The sequence below is a fragment of the Squalius cephalus genome (genome assembly GCF_949319135.1).
Source record: "Squalius cephalus genome assembly, chromosome: 5".
NCBI classification, from domain to species: Eukaryota; Metazoa; Chordata; class Actinopteri; order Cypriniformes; family Leuciscidae; genus Squalius; species Squalius cephalus.
This window is the reverse complement of record NC_137126.1, coordinates 13539794-13556638: the sequence shown is the minus strand read 5'-3', so window position 1 is coordinate 13556638 and position 16845 is coordinate 13539794. Positions and strand designations below refer to the sequence as shown.

The 16845-nt window shown below is 40.6% G+C and overlaps 1 protein-coding gene across 3 annotated transcripts in view; it reads left to right on the top strand.

The window, feature by feature from the left end:
- The window catches only part of arhgef15a (Rho guanine nucleotide exchange factor (GEF) 15), a 76792-nt gene that overhangs the window by 43774 nt on the left and 16173 nt on the right, over positions 1-16845 (top strand). For 2 of the 3 annotated variants that reach the window (XM_079870813.1, XM_079870814.1), the window contains exon 12: positions 5637-5791. In XM_079870813.1, the coding sequence (XP_079726939.1) occupies positions 5637-5791 (155 nt within the window). Of the gene's footprint in view, positions 1-5636; positions 5792-7797; positions 7868-16845 lie in introns of those variants that run through there. The other variant, XM_079870815.1, reaches the window with a different exon arrangement.

The following is a 16845-nucleotide window of genomic DNA, read 5'->3' as shown; positions in this document are numbered from 1 at the left end:
TTTATCATTTTATAAATGTATTACTTTATACCATAAATGGGAATGTTAAATTTTGAACTGAAAAAAAGGTTAAATGTAAAAGTTAATGTCTGAATGTACATTTTATTAATGTTTTGAAGAGAAAAGTATTTTCATGAAAGTAATGTTGTTATGCAGTAGCTTAAAGTAGCCCATTGAGAAAGAGAGAGAAAAGAAAGGTACCCAGATTTAGAGACACTTAAGAGAGAAGTGGTAACAGTTTAAAAAAAACACGTGTGAACTCCTTTATTTTCATGACAGTGGTGGTGGATTTTGACACCTTAAAGACAGGCTCAAGGGTTCCCTGAAGGAGTCGGGATACTTCTTCTGCCCAGTATGCAAATATCTGCCTTTGGAAAGTATGTCAATGTATGCAGTCTATTTGTATAACACCTTTCTAGAATCACTTTGCCAACAGTGACTTAATTAAGCCAAGATACTGAAATTTTATCTGTAGTCTGTCATACCCTTCTAGGCAAAACCTCTCCATCAGCTGAATGCACTACCACTGGCGAGTCAATGGCTCCTCCTCCTAAACACGCCTATGGCATACTTGTGTGAAAACTTACCTCTGTGAATGTTAATGGACAGCATACTGTTAAATACAAATAACACTGTAAGACTTTGATTTTATTATCTAACAGCATTGACAAATTAAACTTTCTTACCATCAGCATGTAGACAGCACAGAAATTCCCTGTATACTGTTGAGGAAGAAACTGTAAAAGGAAAAGTGCATCCACAGTTAGTTTTATAAACAACTGCTTGTGTAAACATGTATACTGTACATACATACTTAAATTAGCTTTACACAATTTCATAATTTAAAACATACCCCAATGTCTCTTCCTGTTTTTTTCAGTCCAGGATCCTGGGTCAATGAAGGTTTCAATGTGTCTGGCATTCCAAAAAAAAACAGAAAATACTTTGGGCCCTATTTTAACAATCTGAAACGCAAGTATCAAGCGCGAAACGCAAGTAACTTTGTGGGCGGGTCTTGGGCGCTGTTGCTATTATACCGGCGGGATAAATGACTCTTGCGCCTGAAGCAAATCTAAAATGGGTTGGTCTGAAGTAGCTTCATTATTCATAGGTGTGGTTTGGGCGTAACGTGAAATAAACCAATCAGAGCGACATCTCACATTCCCTTTAAGAGCAGGCATGCTTGTTCTATGGTGGATTGCTATTATAACGGCGGATTTGCCATGCGCGCTAGCAGCGGTTCACAGCCGAGGAGACCGACGTTCTTATCAGGGCCATAAAACACAGAGAAGTGACATTGTATGGGGATGGAGAAACCCACCCAAATTAAAATCTATCTATCTATCTATCTATCTATTGTAATAATGTATGATTTACAAAAATGAAAACCGCTGCTTCTGTGTAGATGAGAGAATCAAAGTGTATGCGCGTTGTGCACACACTACATTGATTATGGCCAAGCATGCTCCCTTAAAATAGCATCTGAATAACATGTGCAACACGGAATTGTTTTCTAAACCTGCAAAATAGCATCAGGGAACGTTTGCGCCCGAACACGCCTCCTCTTTGCGCTGAACCACCCCGGGGAGCGCAAGTGTATTTCCTAGTTTACCAACGTGCGTCTGTGGAGGGAAAAGTCCGCTGTGCGTGGGTGCAAAATAGGAATGATACATGCGTCTGTGTACAAAGTCAATTGCGCTGGGTGCAAGATAGGGCCATAATGTGTAATTAAATGATCAGTTCTGTAGCCTGAAAACAAAACTTCGCACACACGTGTACACACGCACAGTACAAATTGTGACAGTGACGTCATTGGCGTAAAAACGTTGGCGATGACAGAAATTGGCAGCAATTTCGCACATGCACAGAACAAAAGAGTTTTTGCACATGCGCTGTACAAATCATGTTTCCGGTACGGGTCGAGTAGTGACAGCTACCTCTAAACAACAACTGACGTTGCAAACGAAACTTTACGTTGTATACTAAGGAGTGCGTAACTGAACAACCAATAAGTGACAAGAACACAGTAGAGGTAGTTAAGGGACTTTTATTTAAAAGTCTTTACTTTTACTTTTACTTTTATTTAAGGGCCAGGTTACTACAATATATTCAACCCCTGCATATTTAAGTAGTTAAATTAATATAAATGTGCCATTAGTCAACTACTGGCTTAAATGAACGACTACTAGTCGACTAGAAAAATCTTTAGTCGGCGGGCAGCCCTAGTTAAATCTGATTCTGTTGCACAGAACTGAATGAAGAAGAATATATTAACATTTAATATTATTTTAATACATTTTCTGTCCAATTTTGGTGTGCTATACTTTAAATAAAAGTGTGGATATTTTATTTTATTGGCTTATATTTTTTTAATTTAGTAAAATTACTGAATTTAATTAAACAGTCTAATAATAATACAATAATACAAAAACTAATTTAAAGTAAGAAATGAATAACTTAGAAAAAAGTCCTTTTTGGTTTGCATTCAGAATTTTTGGTTTCGGATGATAATTTTTATTTCGGTGCATCCCTACGAAACTTTACGTTGTATACTAAGGATTGCGTAACTGAACAACCAATAAGTGACAAGAACACAGTAGAGGTAGTTAAGGGACTTTTATTTAAAAGTCTTTACTTTTACTTTTACTTTTATTTAAGGGCCAGGTTACTACAATATATTCAACCCCTGCATATTTAAGTAGTTAAATTAATATAAACGTGCCATTAGTCAACTACTGGCTTAAGTGAACGACTACTAGTCGACTAGAAAAATCTTTAGTCGGCGGGCAGCCAACTAAAGCAGCCTTATTTAGTATATATATATATATATTGATATATATACTGTATATTGATATATATATATATATATATATATGTATACAGGGCTTGACATTAACTTCTTTGCTCAACAGCCACTGTGGCTAGTGGTTTTCCAAAGTTACTAGCCACTCAGCATTTTCACTGGCCACAATTTTGACATCGATACCGTGGGGGAAAACTGACATAGATATTTTAATATTATCTCATAATTTGGCAGCCAGTATATTAGGCTGCTGTCACTTTAAGACCTGACGCACAGCCCCATATGCTGTTTTATATAGCCAATATACTTGGCTTTATGTGCGCGCTCTTTGGGTGTGAGCACAACATCTGCGAGAATGAGTAAAATAATGCGCAATACGTGCAATCCCTTGCCGAAATTCAAGCCCTGTAACACCAACAATATTCATCCGGAGCAAATGAAACGAGTGATTGAAGAGAGGCAGGTTTGTGTGTCAACTCGCTACCGGAGACATGAGAGAGCAAGAAAACGCAGCTGTTATCATGTATCTATTCTGTGGAAAATGAGTGGAAGCGTTTCAGACATTGCAGTATCGCTATGTATCGAAAAAGCTATATTTTTGAAAACACTACATTGCACTTAGTTCATTATTTCAGATGCCTTTTTAAAAAACAAGAATTGAAAAATGTATATTATATACAATTCTGGGTGGGTTGGCAAGTGTTAATGTCAAGCCCTGTATATATATGTGTGTGTATATATATATATATATATATATATATATATATATATATATATATATATATAGGCTATATATATATATATATACACTGTATACACACACACACACACACATATATATATATATATATATATATATACAGTGAGGAAAATAAGTATTTGAACACCCTGCTATTTTGCAAGTTCTCCCACTTAGAAATCATGGAGGGGTCTGAAATTGTCATCGTAGGTGCATGTCCACTGTGAGAGACATAATCTAAAAAAAAACCATCCAGAAATCACAATGTATGATTTTTTAACTATTTATTTGTATGATACAGCTGCAAATAAGTATTTGAACACCTGAGAAAATCAATGTTAATATTTGGTACAGTAGCCTTTGTTTGCAATTACAGAGGTCAAACGTTTCCTGTAGTTTTTCACCAGGTTTGCACACACTGCAGGAGGGATTTTGGCCCACTCCTCCACACAGATCTTCTCTAGATCAGTCAGGTTTCTGGGCTGTCGCTGAGAAACACGGAGTTTGAGCTCCCTCCAAAGATTCTCTATTGGGTTTGGTCTGGAGACTGGCTAGGCCACGCCAGAACCTTGATATGCTTCTTACAGAGCCACTCCTTGGTTATCCTGGCTGTGTGCTTCGGGTCATTGTCATGTTGGAAGACCCAGCCTCGACCCATCTTCAATGCTCTAACTGAGGGAAGGAGGTTGTTCCCCAAAATCTCGCAATACATGGCCCCGGTCATCCTCTCCTTAATACAGTGCAGTCGTCCTGTCCCATGTGCAGAAAAACACCCCCAAAGCATGATGCTACCACCCCCATGCTTCACAGTAGGGATGGTGTTCTTGGGATGGTACTCATCATTCTTCTTCTTCCAAACACGTTTAGTGGAATTATGACCAAAAAGTTATATTTTGGTCTCATCTGACCACATGACTTTCTCCCATGACTCCTCTGGATCATCCAAGTGGTCATTGGCAAACTTAAGACGGGCCTTGACATGTGCTGGTTTAAGCAGGGGAACCTTCCGTGCCATGCATGATTTCAAACCATGACGTCTTAGTGTATTACCAACAGTAACCTTGGAAACGGTGGTCCCAGCTCTTTTCAGGTCATTGACCAGCTCCTCCCGTGTAGTTCTGGGCTGATTTCTCACCTTTCTTAGGATCATTGAGACCCCACGAGGTGAGATCTTGCATGGAGCCCCAGTCCGAGGGAGATTGACAGTCATGTTTAGCTTCTTCCATTTTCTAATGATTGCTCCAACAGTGGACCTTTTTTCACCAAGCTGCTTGGCAATTTCCCCGTAGCCCTTTCCAGCCTTGTGGAGGTGTACAATTTTGTCTCTAGTGTCTTTGGACAGCTCTTTGGTCTTGGCCATGTTAGTAGTTGGATTCTTACTGATTGTATGGGGTGGACAGGTGTCTTTATGCAGCTAACGACCTCAAACAGGTGCATCTAATTTAGGATAATAAATGGAGTGGAGGTGGACATTTTAAAGGCAGACTAACAGGTCTTTGAGGGTCAGAATTCTAGCTGATAGACAGGTGTTCAAATACTTATTTGCAGCTGTATCATACAAATAAATAGTTAAAAAATCATATATTGTGATTTCTGGATTTTTTTTTTTAGATTATGTCTCTCACAGTGGACATGCACCTACGATGACAATTTCAGACCCCTCCATGATTTCCAAGTGGGAGAACTTGCAAAATAGCAGGGTGTTCAAATACTTATTTTCCTCACTGTATATATATAAACTTCCAAGGAGCCATATAGCAACTCATGAGACCCAGAAAATAAATTGATTGCTAAACTTAAGCTGCATCAAAGAATTATTAAAAACTCAGTTCTAATCCTTATATTTTCAGCAATGCATTTTTAGTTCTGTCCAAAATACTGGACAGAACGTTTTTTTTCTTGGGTGAACTATGCATTTAATCAAACTTCAGCTAGCAGATTGTTAGAAATTTCTGAAAGTTACCATTTTCTTTTACTACATATAAAAGGCAGACATATATTATTTCAATATGTCAACAAAATTAATATTTTTCTTTGCAGGATTTAACCAATACAATATACAATAATAAGTTATGTGTTTCTTGATTTCTACAGGCCATTCCACTTGTTTCTAAAACACGCTGTTTAGAAAAACAGGGGGAACTACAAGAGCTAAGCAAAAGAGGGTCTCTCTTCAGCATCCGCAACAAATGTACTCCTGTGTACATGTTCCTCTTCAATGACCTTCTCATTCTCACCACTAAAAAAAGGTTAGAGGCAGATGGTTATTTAGATCAACCTTAAAGGTATGTCGTCTCTGCATCACTATTGGCGCTTAGCTGTATTAAAAAAAAAAAGTTATCTTTTAAAAATGAAAATTCCCTTTCGCACATCACTAATACAGTTGCTTGAGAAGCCATATCTCAACAGGTAAAAGTAGACTACTTTCAATGAAATATCCAATGGATTAGGAATTATTTTATCTGTGTCACGAGTACGCAACTGAATAGGCTAAGCTCCTGAAGAAGCTAATCAAGGTCTTCAGCATTACTTGTAAGCTGGCAGGTGAGTTTGATCAAGGATGGAGCTAAAGGATGGAGCTAAAGGATGGAGCCCCCCCCCCCTCTAAAAATTACAGACTGAATGGTGGATAGGCAGGTAAAGCTAATGGGGAAGTAAAGGTTGGAGAGGAGAAAAACAAACCCCTTCCCCTTCAATGTTTACATGGTACAATTTTTGGTATGCTACGTTTTTTTTTATTATTGCTTGACACAAATTTCACAATTTCAATTCAATTCTTGTGATTTGATTCAATATTGACTCATTTGGATAAATATTAGGTACACAAGATAGGCGTTAATTTTTCTCAAGAAAAAAAAAAAAAAAACTCACATAATGCTGTAAACATACTGAGAGCCCTATCAGCTGGTAGTATTATTTAAGGTTAAAAATAATTCAAATTAAACAATGCATTTTTATTATAATAACAACTTTATTTAATGATATAAGTACAAATATACTAAATATGTAATATAGTACACATATTTAGCAAAATACTATAGCTCTTTTTTTCTAGCCAACAAACATGCTATAGCCTACAGTATATTATGGTCATTAAATGCCTTTCCTGAGGTAACTCCAATGTTATGTGACAATTGTTCTCCAGCTGTTTTATTGACCCCTTTCCGCAGTTGAAAAACACTGATTGATCGATATAATGTAGGAGGAATATACATTTCGGTAAGTTGGACTGTATCTTTCAACATTGTTCATTCATGTTAATTTACTATTAGCTAGTAGAGATGATCGGTTCACGTGCCGCTAGGGATCTGTCACATCACTTTTACAAGCACATTTACACTTCACAGCTAGCTGCTGCTGCTGCAGCGGCATGTTCAACGCTTTGGACGTTGTTTTTCCTGTCTGTATCTGCAACAGTAGCCGTAAAAAAGTTTGTAATCTTTGGCAGCGTTGCCAAATACTTATCTGCGTCTTTTCGCTTTTTTCTTTTATTTGAGCCGCTTGGGTAACTTTGTTTCATTTTCGCGTTTAGACTCACATTGCTTCTTCTCTGTTTGTGTACTTCCCAGTCCTCCTGTCACTGCGTGTTTATCTTTCGCGTCACGCACCATTACGGACTAGCCCATTTCATTGTGAAAGTAGGGGGTGTATGTGTAGGGACAGATAACCATGAACTGGACATTTTAACTACTACTTCAACGTTTCAACGTATTTCTTAAGAATATTAATAAAATGTACCATGCTTTTGAAGCGTTCATGATTATAAGGGGCTTTTTCTTTTTTTCTTTTTTGAGGTTGGTTGGGGGCCCCCTACCAGCAGTCGTAGTTGGGGGGGCCCCCAACCAACCTCAAAAAAAAAAAAAAAGAAAAAGCCCCTTATCATCATGAATGCTTACGCAAGCAGCCGCCTACCTATGCCTCTATGTTAAGACCGCCACTGACCCCTGGACTAAAGTGAACACGATCATCTTGCTTATAATAAACCAATCCAACATATCTGCACCGAGCATATTTTTTACATGATGTGTCACAACTTTTTGAGGCGTTCTACACTGGACATGTCATAGTAAACAATTTACACTGGAACATTTTTCTGTCTGAATTAATCAGGTGCATTTAATTAAGTTTGAAGTTAAACTCTGCAGGGCTGTGTCCCTCCGGGAACTGAGTTTGACACCTCTGGTCTAAATGCAGCAAAATGTAACTTGCACTCCTGTTCTCAAAGTTGAATGTCTTTTCCCATGTGACGTATCAGCCATGGTCCCACACCAGCTAAACACCCTCTGGCTTTTGGTTAACGGTTAATGGACTTCGCCACCTCTGAAGAAGTACAGTGCTATGCATAAGTTTAGACACCCATGCTAAAGTTGACTAAAAAGAGGAATAAAAAATCATCTTTTGGAAATTGAACTTAATGCCTTAATTTAAAAAATTAGGAAAAATCCAACCTTTAAGGACGCCAATTTTCTTTGTGAATGAATAATGTATCGTAAATAAATAAATGTTCTTCCTTAAAATACAGGGTGCATAAGTTTGGACACCCCTATGTTAAATTCCCATAGAGGCAGGCAGATTTTTATTTTTAAAGGCCAGTTACTTCATGGATCCAGGATAATATGCATCCTGATAAAGTTCCCTTGGCCTCTGGAATTAAAATAGCCCCACATCATCACATAGCCTTCACCATACCTAGAGATTGGCATGGAGTACTTTCCATAAGATCATCTCTCAATGCAAATCAAACTAGCTATAAGGCTAACTGAAATAAAACCATGCCAATCTCTAGGTATGGTGAAGGCTATGTGATGATGTGGGGCTATTTTAATTCCAGAGGCCAAGGGAACTTTATCAGGATGCATATTATCCTGGATCCATGAAGTAACTGGCCTTTAAAAATAAACATCTGCCTGCCTCTATGGGGTGTCCAAACTTATGCACCCTGTATTTTAAGGAAGAATATTTATTTATTTACGATACATTATTCATTCACAAAGAAAATTGGTGTCCTTAAAGGTTGGATTTTTCCTAATTTTTTAAATTAAGGCATTAAGTTCAGTTTCCAAAAGATGATTTTTTATTCCTCTTTTTAGTCAACTTTAGCATGGGTGTCTAAACTTATGCATAGCACTGTATATGTGGCCCATACACATACAATGGTGGTGGCCACAACTGGAAGCACCGGTGACAGTGGAATGACCTCCAGGACCACGGGACTTGGGCTTGAGACTGCCTGACTTGAGACCACCAGACCTGAAATCACCATTGATATAGCTGGTAAGTATAAAGCTGGACCAAGCCTCAAATCTGCCGGAGCCTGGTACATATAGCACGCCCTAAAAAAACATCCCATGGGGAAACTTGAAATGCCATGATGTGAAGGGACTCTGGCCTGGTGGCCATGACGTGTCGAGGCTCTGCCGTGGCAGCTTTGAGGGCTCTGGTGTGACGGTTATGACGTGGGAGGACTCTGGAGAGGAGGCCATGAAGCTGGAGGACTCAGGCATGGTAGGATACTGTGGGATTGCAGGGCCCCTCATCCGCAATTCCCACAGTAAATGAAGAACCACTCAGTAAGCGTGCAAAGTCAATATAATGGGCCAGAGTCCATGGGACTGTGCTTTCAGGCATTAGGTAATTCCAATGGTCATCAAGTATTGGCGAAAAATGCCCTTGAGGGCAACATCATTAAAGTCCACCTGACAACAAAGTTCACAAACCTCCTTGACATAGTCATCAAGGAGATGATTCTCTTTGTGCAGACAAATGGAAGCTGCTGGTTTCATGGTTAGGTCTAGCTTTCTGTAACAATAGTCCACTGACAGCAAGTTAACGAAAAAAATACAAAACAAAGACTTGACTAAAAAAACTCACCAACAGAGGTAACAGGGAACAAAGCTAGACAAGGCACAATGGGAACATGAGGATTATGTACACAAAAACGAATGACTAACAAGATACACTTGTGAATAATCAAGATAATAAACCAATGACAAAACAGAACTGATGAAACAAGAACCAATGAGAGCATGACACATGAAACAAGGGAGCCAATCAGAACATGACACATGAACAGGGGAAGCACATGAAAGGAGCACATAAGAGATCTTCTCTGCAAAATATATACTGGGCACTCATGAGATCTGTTTTTGATTATGGAAGTATAGCTTACATGTCAGCAGCAGAATCAAACCTCAAAAGATTAGATGTTTTGCAAGCTCAGGCTCTGGGAATCTGCATCATTTAAAACATCTCTGGTATCATCGATGCAGGTGGAAATGGGAGAAATGCCTTTAAGAATCAGAAGATTGAAATTAATGATGGCATACTGGGTTAATCTCCAGGGACATAATGAGTTGCATCCTGTCAAAAGTCTATTAACAGAATGTTGGGAACATAATGAAACAAATTATACTAGTTTTGGATGGATAGGTGATGCAAAGGCAAGAAATATATGATTACACCAATTGCAGTACAGTAATACAGTTTCAATTTCTTCCATTCCTCCTTGTTTATTCCCTTTGCCAAATGTTAACCTCAATATACAGCAGGAATTGAAAGATAATTCGGTACAACTTCCAACATTATAGTCCAGAATTATTTGAAGGAACATTGTCCAGAATCAGTGTTTTTATTTACAGATGGATCCAAAGATCCTGAAACAGGATTTGCAGGTGCAGCAGTATACTGTATATTCCAATGAGAGATTGTTTTATTAAGAAGTAACCAATCATTTGTCAGTATATGCAACAGAACTATTGGCAATATTACTGGCCCTGCAGTGGATAGAGGAGAAGAAAATAAAAAACACTGTCATTGCATCAGATAGCTACTCATCACTTGAAAGTATACGATCTGGCAGGTCATTAGTTAGGATGGATATTATCAATGAGATATTCTGTAAGATGTATAATATGCAAGTTATGGGTATTTCTACATGTTCATTTGGGTTCCTGCACATGTTGGTGTGGAAGGAAATGAGAAGGTGGATATTCTGGCTAAACAAACTCTAAGAATAAAGCAAGTAGATTTTCAGGTCCCATTAAGTAAAGCAGAAGCTAAATTACTCATAAGAACGCACAATCAGTATGGCAGGTATATTGGGATAATAATGAAACAGGTAGACATTTATACAATATACAAAAACAAGTTGGTGCTGGGAGGAGGGAGAGCAGGAATCGAAGAGAAGGAAGTATCATAACTCAGATAAGAATAGGTCATACTGGACTTAACAGTACACTATATAAAATTGGAAAACACCCAACTGGGGAATGCATACACAGTAGCCAACAAGAAACAGTTGAGCATGTATTAATCCATTGTAGGAAATATAACCATGAGAGATGTCACCTTATTCAATCATTGAAGAAAGTAAAACATCATAACTTTACTTTATCAGGTCTATTAAGGGAAACAGCTAGTAAGTTGTATGATGAAATTATTACATTTGTGAAAGAAACTAAATTATAGCTTAAAAAAAAGAATATAGCTTTTAAAAAAAAAAATGTTTTATTGTGTTTTATTTTCCAGTTTGTTTATTTGTTTTGCTTGGTTTTTATGTTTATTTATATTTTGTATAAAAGCAAATAACCTGATCCATACTCCATTCCAGTTGGTGGCTGTAATGCACCAATAAGCTAGGTTCCCTTTCAGTCGCTCACGTTCGACGTAACGTCGACTTGACGACGTAATTGGGATCACTTCACGGAGCCCTATCAACTTCGAGTGTCTACAGAACGAGCCAATGAACGTTGGCGTGCGTGAATCGCGTCACGCGCCCCTGCCCCGCAGCGCGGGTATAAACAGGAAGCGGGCGCACGCACACATTGTCTTTCACTTCGGAGCCGAGCTTCTATGAGACTTCTGTCTATAAGAATCAGCGCTGTTGAAGACTTCAAAAGGAAGATCATCTCTCTGTTGCAGTGTTGGTGTGACGGCGTGATCAGCGGTGGCCGCGAGCATTGCAGCTCACAACTGCTGTTTTCACAGCACTATTGTTTGTGTCTGTGTGTGTGTGTCGGTTCGGTGGGCGTTTCCCCTGTGTGTGTGCATTCACACTGCGGCTACCCCTGGCTGCCTCAGCACTAAGAGAGTGTTTTTTCCAAATCTTTTTTATTTTTACTAAAAGAGCAACACAAGCGTGACCCTGCATCTTTTTCAAGATGTCATTCCGCTTGTGCGTTTCTGGATGCCGTCGTTCCCTGGCGCCAGCAGATGGCCACAGTAGTTGCCTCTCGTGTTTGGGCATTCAACACGCTGAGGCAGCTTTTGTGGATAGTTCATGTTCCCATTGCGGGAATATGACTATCTCAGCGCTTAGATCGAGACTCGCTTACCTCAAGGGAGGTGCAGTCCCCTCGCCTATGCCCCGATCTAGCGCTTATTCTGCCCCGCAGAATAGGCCTACTTCGGTGCATGACCAGGGTGATCTGAGGATTACCGTGAGGGCTTCCCCGTCGAGTCAACCTCCGCGGGCCCCTCACGCCTCACAAGCGCTGTTGCCATTGGGGCCCCTTAGTGAACGTCTTGGTCCTTCTCCGGAACGACCAACCGTTTCCTTTGGGGCTCCAGCTGATGATCAGATGTCGATCGCAGCATCGGAGGGGGAGCTTCAGTCCTCTGGAGATGACGACTCGGCTGCATTGCCCCCTTCGGGGCGTGTAGCGTTGTCCGAGACCGATCCAGAATGGGCGGCTATGCTTTCCCGGGCCGCCGAGAAGGTTGGGCTTGTGTGGAACCCTCCACCACGTCCCGAACCTTCTCGGTTGGACAATTGGTTTCTCGGGGCGGGCCGTGCTGGTTCTCAGTGCGCCGCCCCGGTACCTTTCTTTCCGGAAGTGCATGAGGAGCTTTCTAGGACGTGGAAGGCACCGTATAGTGCCCGAAGCCGTTCTAGTGGCTCCTCCCCCCTCGCCACCCTCGGCGGCGGGGCAGCTAAGGGGTATGTGGATATCCCCCCAGTGGAGCGGGCCGTCGCGATGCAGCTGTGTCCGGCGTCCGCTTCCTCTTGGCGGGGTAATCCACACCTCCCGTCCAAGGCCTGTAAGTTTCCGTCCGGTCTAACGGCGAAGGCTTACAAGGCCTGTGGACAGGCTGCTTCCGCCCTCCATGCCATGGCGCTCTTGCAGGTCCACCAGGCCCAGGCGCTCATGGACATGAACGAGGGTGGTTCTGACCCAGAGGCCCTCCGGGAGCTCCGTGTGGCAACCGACCTCGCCCTCCGGGCGACGAAGGAAACCGCACGTTCAGTCGGTCAGGCGATGTCCACCTTGGTGGTCCAGGAGCGCCACCTTTGGCTCAACCTGGCGGATATGAGGGACACCGATAAATATCGGTTCCTGGATGCCCCTCTTTCCCAGGTTGGGTTGTTCGGCGTCAGTGGTACCCACATTTTCAAAAAAAGAGCAATTTCTGAAACCTCTGGGCCCCAAGAGGGCGCGTTTAGCAGTCGACGCCGCCATGCCTTGTCACTCCCGAGCCCCTCTTTCATCGCCAGCGAGCAGCAGTGGCTGTGTTCCGGACGCACTGACGCCTCCGCACACTCACTCTACCCTTCGACGGAAGCAGGTATGTGCTGCACCACACACTCAGACCCCACTTCGGGCCGCTGTGCCGTCCGAGTCGGGTCCCTGCATTCCGCCGCGCTGCCCCACCCCGGGTACGTCTGTTGGTCCCGCTTGCTCGGTCTCTGGGAGCCTGGTTAACGCTTCCCAGCCCGTCTCGCTGGCTCATCCGTACCATCAGACTTGGCTATGCGATTCAGTTCGCCCGGCGTCCCCCTGCTTTCAAGTCAAGTCAAGTCAAGTCATCTTCATTTATATAGCGCTTTTAACAATGTAGATTGTCTCAAAGCAGCTTTACAGAGATAAATGTATAATTTAACGTAAGATTGTTTTGGCTTTATAGCGGTTCTTTAATAAAGTTATTTTCCAGCTAAAGTTGGTTTTGATTGATTCGCTTCCGTCGCAACGATCATTTGATATTAAATTAGGGGCCGCTAAGACGACACCATTCTCTCTACACAAACTTTAAACGCGATCCTGTGAGAAACGCTGATGGCGTTCAGATGCGCATTAAGAACGGGTTCAATAGTTATGTGCGTTTGAATATATGTGTGCAGGTTTGGAATTCCCTACAAACCAAGCCTAAACAAATTACTGGTGTTTCCTTATAGTTTTAATTCAGAATTTTATTTTATTTTATCAATTTGGGGTAGATACGCAAATTGAGTTTTCCCGACGACGCTTTATCTGTAGAGTGGGAAAGGGATCCTCCATAGGGAGAGACTAGTTGGCACTTCAGCACTGCGTTGTCATCGGGTCCAGGCGAAGGGCCTTTGTCAAAACTGGAAACGGCCTGGATCCGGCAGGCTGCGGGAAAACCTCGGGATAAACACAGACACTAAAATTAGCGTAGATGCCATTCTTCTCATGATGTAACAAGTACATCAGGATTTATGGGAAGTGTTCCCGGTTCCAGCTGACCTAATCTATGCAGCCTAATATTGAATTATAGAAGTCTATAATGTATTATGTGAACGCTAGGTCAAAGAGATGTGTCTTTAATCTAGATTTGAACTGACAGAGTGTGTCTGCTTCCCGGACAATGTTAGGAAGACTGTTCCAAAGGTTTGGTGCTAAATAGGAGAAGGATCTAACGCCAGCAGTCGATTTTGATATTCTAGGTATTATCAACTGGCCGGAATTTTGAGATCGCAATAGACGTGAAGGAGTATAATGCGTTAAGAGCTTGCTCAAGTACTGCGGAGCTAAACCATTTAGTGCTTTGTAAGTAATCAGCAATATTTTAAAATTGATGCGATGTTTAATAGGGAGCCAGTGCAGTTTTGACAGAACTGGGCTAATATGGTCATACTTCCTGGTTCTAGTAAGAACTCGAGCTGCTGCGTTTTGAACTAGCTGTAGTTTGTTTATTAAGCGTGCAGGGCAACCACCCAGTAGAGCATTACAATAATCTAGCCTTGATGTCATGAAAGCATGAACTAATTGTTCCGCATTTGTCAATGAGAGCATATGACGTAATTTAGATATATTTTTAAGATGGAAAAATGCGGTTTTACAGATACTAGACACGTGACTTTCAAATGAAAGATTGGTATCAAAGAGCACACCCAGGTTCCTAACTGACGACGAAGACTTAACAGAGCAGCCATCAAGTGTTAGACAGTATTCTAGGTTATTACGTGAGGAAGTTTTTTGTCCAATAATTAGAATCTCTGTTTTTTCAGAATTTAGAAGTAGGAAATTAAGAGTCATCCAATTTTTTATATCAGCTATGCATTCTGTTAATTTAGTGAATTGGTAAGTTTCGTTAGGTTTTGAAGAAATATAGAGCTGAGTATCGTCGGCATAACAGTGGAAGCTAATTCCATGTTTCCTAATGATATCTCCTAATGGTAGCATGTACAGAGTGAACAGCAGCGGTCCTAGTACTGAGCCTTGTGGTACGCCATACTGAACTTGTGATCGATGAGACATCTCTTCATTTACTGCTACACACTGATAACGGTCAGATAAGTATGATTTAAACCATGCTAGTGCAATTCCACTAATGCCAACATAGTTTTCTAGTCTATTTAAAAGAATGTTGTGGTCGATGGTGTCAAACGCAGCACTAAGATCGAGTAACACTAATAGCGAGATACAACCACGATCGGATGATAAGAGCAAATCATTTGTGACTCTAACGAGTGCAGTCTCAGTACTATGGTATGGTCTAAATCCGGACTGAAAATCCTCGCAGATATCATTTCTTTCTAGAAAGGAACACAGTTGTGAAGATACTGCCTTTTCTAGTATCTTTGACAGAAAAGGTAGATTCGAGATCGGCCTGTAATTGACTAATTCTGAAGGATCAAGTTGCGGTTTTTTAACAAGCGGTTTAATCATAGCCAGCTTAAAGTTTTTTGGTACGTATCCTAGAGACAAAGACGAATTAATGATATTAAGAAGAGGATCTATGACCTCTGGAAGCATCTCTTTCAGTAGCTTAGTCGGTATAGGGTCTAACATACATGTTGTCGATTTAGATGATTTAATGAGTTTAGTAAATTCTTCCTCTCCTATAGCAATGAATGAATCAAATTTTTCCTCAGGGAGACTACAATGCACTGCCTGATGCGATACTGTAGTAGACGGTTGCATAGTTATAATTTTCTCCCTGATATTATCAATCTTATAAGTGAAGAAGTTCATAAAGTCATTACTGCTGTGCTGCTTGGAAACTTCTGTGTTTGAAGCTTTCTTTTTCGTTAGTTTAGCCACTGTTTCAAATAAATACCTAGGATTATGTTTATTTTCTTCTAATAGGGTTGAAAAATAAGCAGATCTAGCAGCTTTTAAAGCCTCTCTGTATGCAATCGAGCTCTCTTTCCATGAAATGCGAAATACCTCTAGTTTTGTTTTCTTCCAGTTTCGTTCCATTTTTCTGGCTGCTCTCTTAAGGGCCTGAGTGTGCTCGTTGTACCACGGCGTTGGATTATTTTCTTTAATCTTCTTTAAGCGCAAAGGAGCAACTGTGTCTAAAGTGCTGGAAAAGAGAGAGTTAAAAGTTTCTGTTGCAATATCAAGTTTTTCTAAGCTATCCGGGATGCTAAAATGATGAAACTGATCAGGAAGATTATTAATAAAGCAATTTTTAGTGGCAGAAGTGATAGGTCTAACATATTTGTAACACGGAGTCGGCTTTGCAGCCTTGGCTAAATGTAATGTACACGAGACTAGATAATGATCTGAGATGTCATCGCTCTGCTGCAGAATTTCAACGGCATCCACATCTATTCCGTGTGATAATATTAGATCTAGAGTATGATTACGACAATGAGTAGGTCCTGACACGTGTTGTCTAACTCCAATTGAGTTTACAATGTCTTTAAATGCCAAACCCAATGCATCTTTTTCATTATCGATGTGTATATTAAAATCACCAACAATTAGTACTTTACCTGCAGCCAATACTAACTCTGATAGAAAGTCCGCAAATTCTTTGATAAAGTCTGTATGGTGCCCTGGTGGCCTGTATACAGTAGCCAGCACAAATCTCAAACGCGATTTATCATTTATACTATATATTTTTACATTAAGCACTAACACTTCAAAAGAATTATATTCGAAACTTGATTTCTTAGTGGTTTTGAAAATATTACTATAAATTACAGCAACACCACCCCCTTTGCGTTTAAGACAAGGCTCATGTTTATAACAGTAATCTTGCGGGGTGGACTCATTTAAAGTAATGTAATCATTTGGTTTTAGCCAGGTTTCTGTCAAACACAGCACATCTAGGT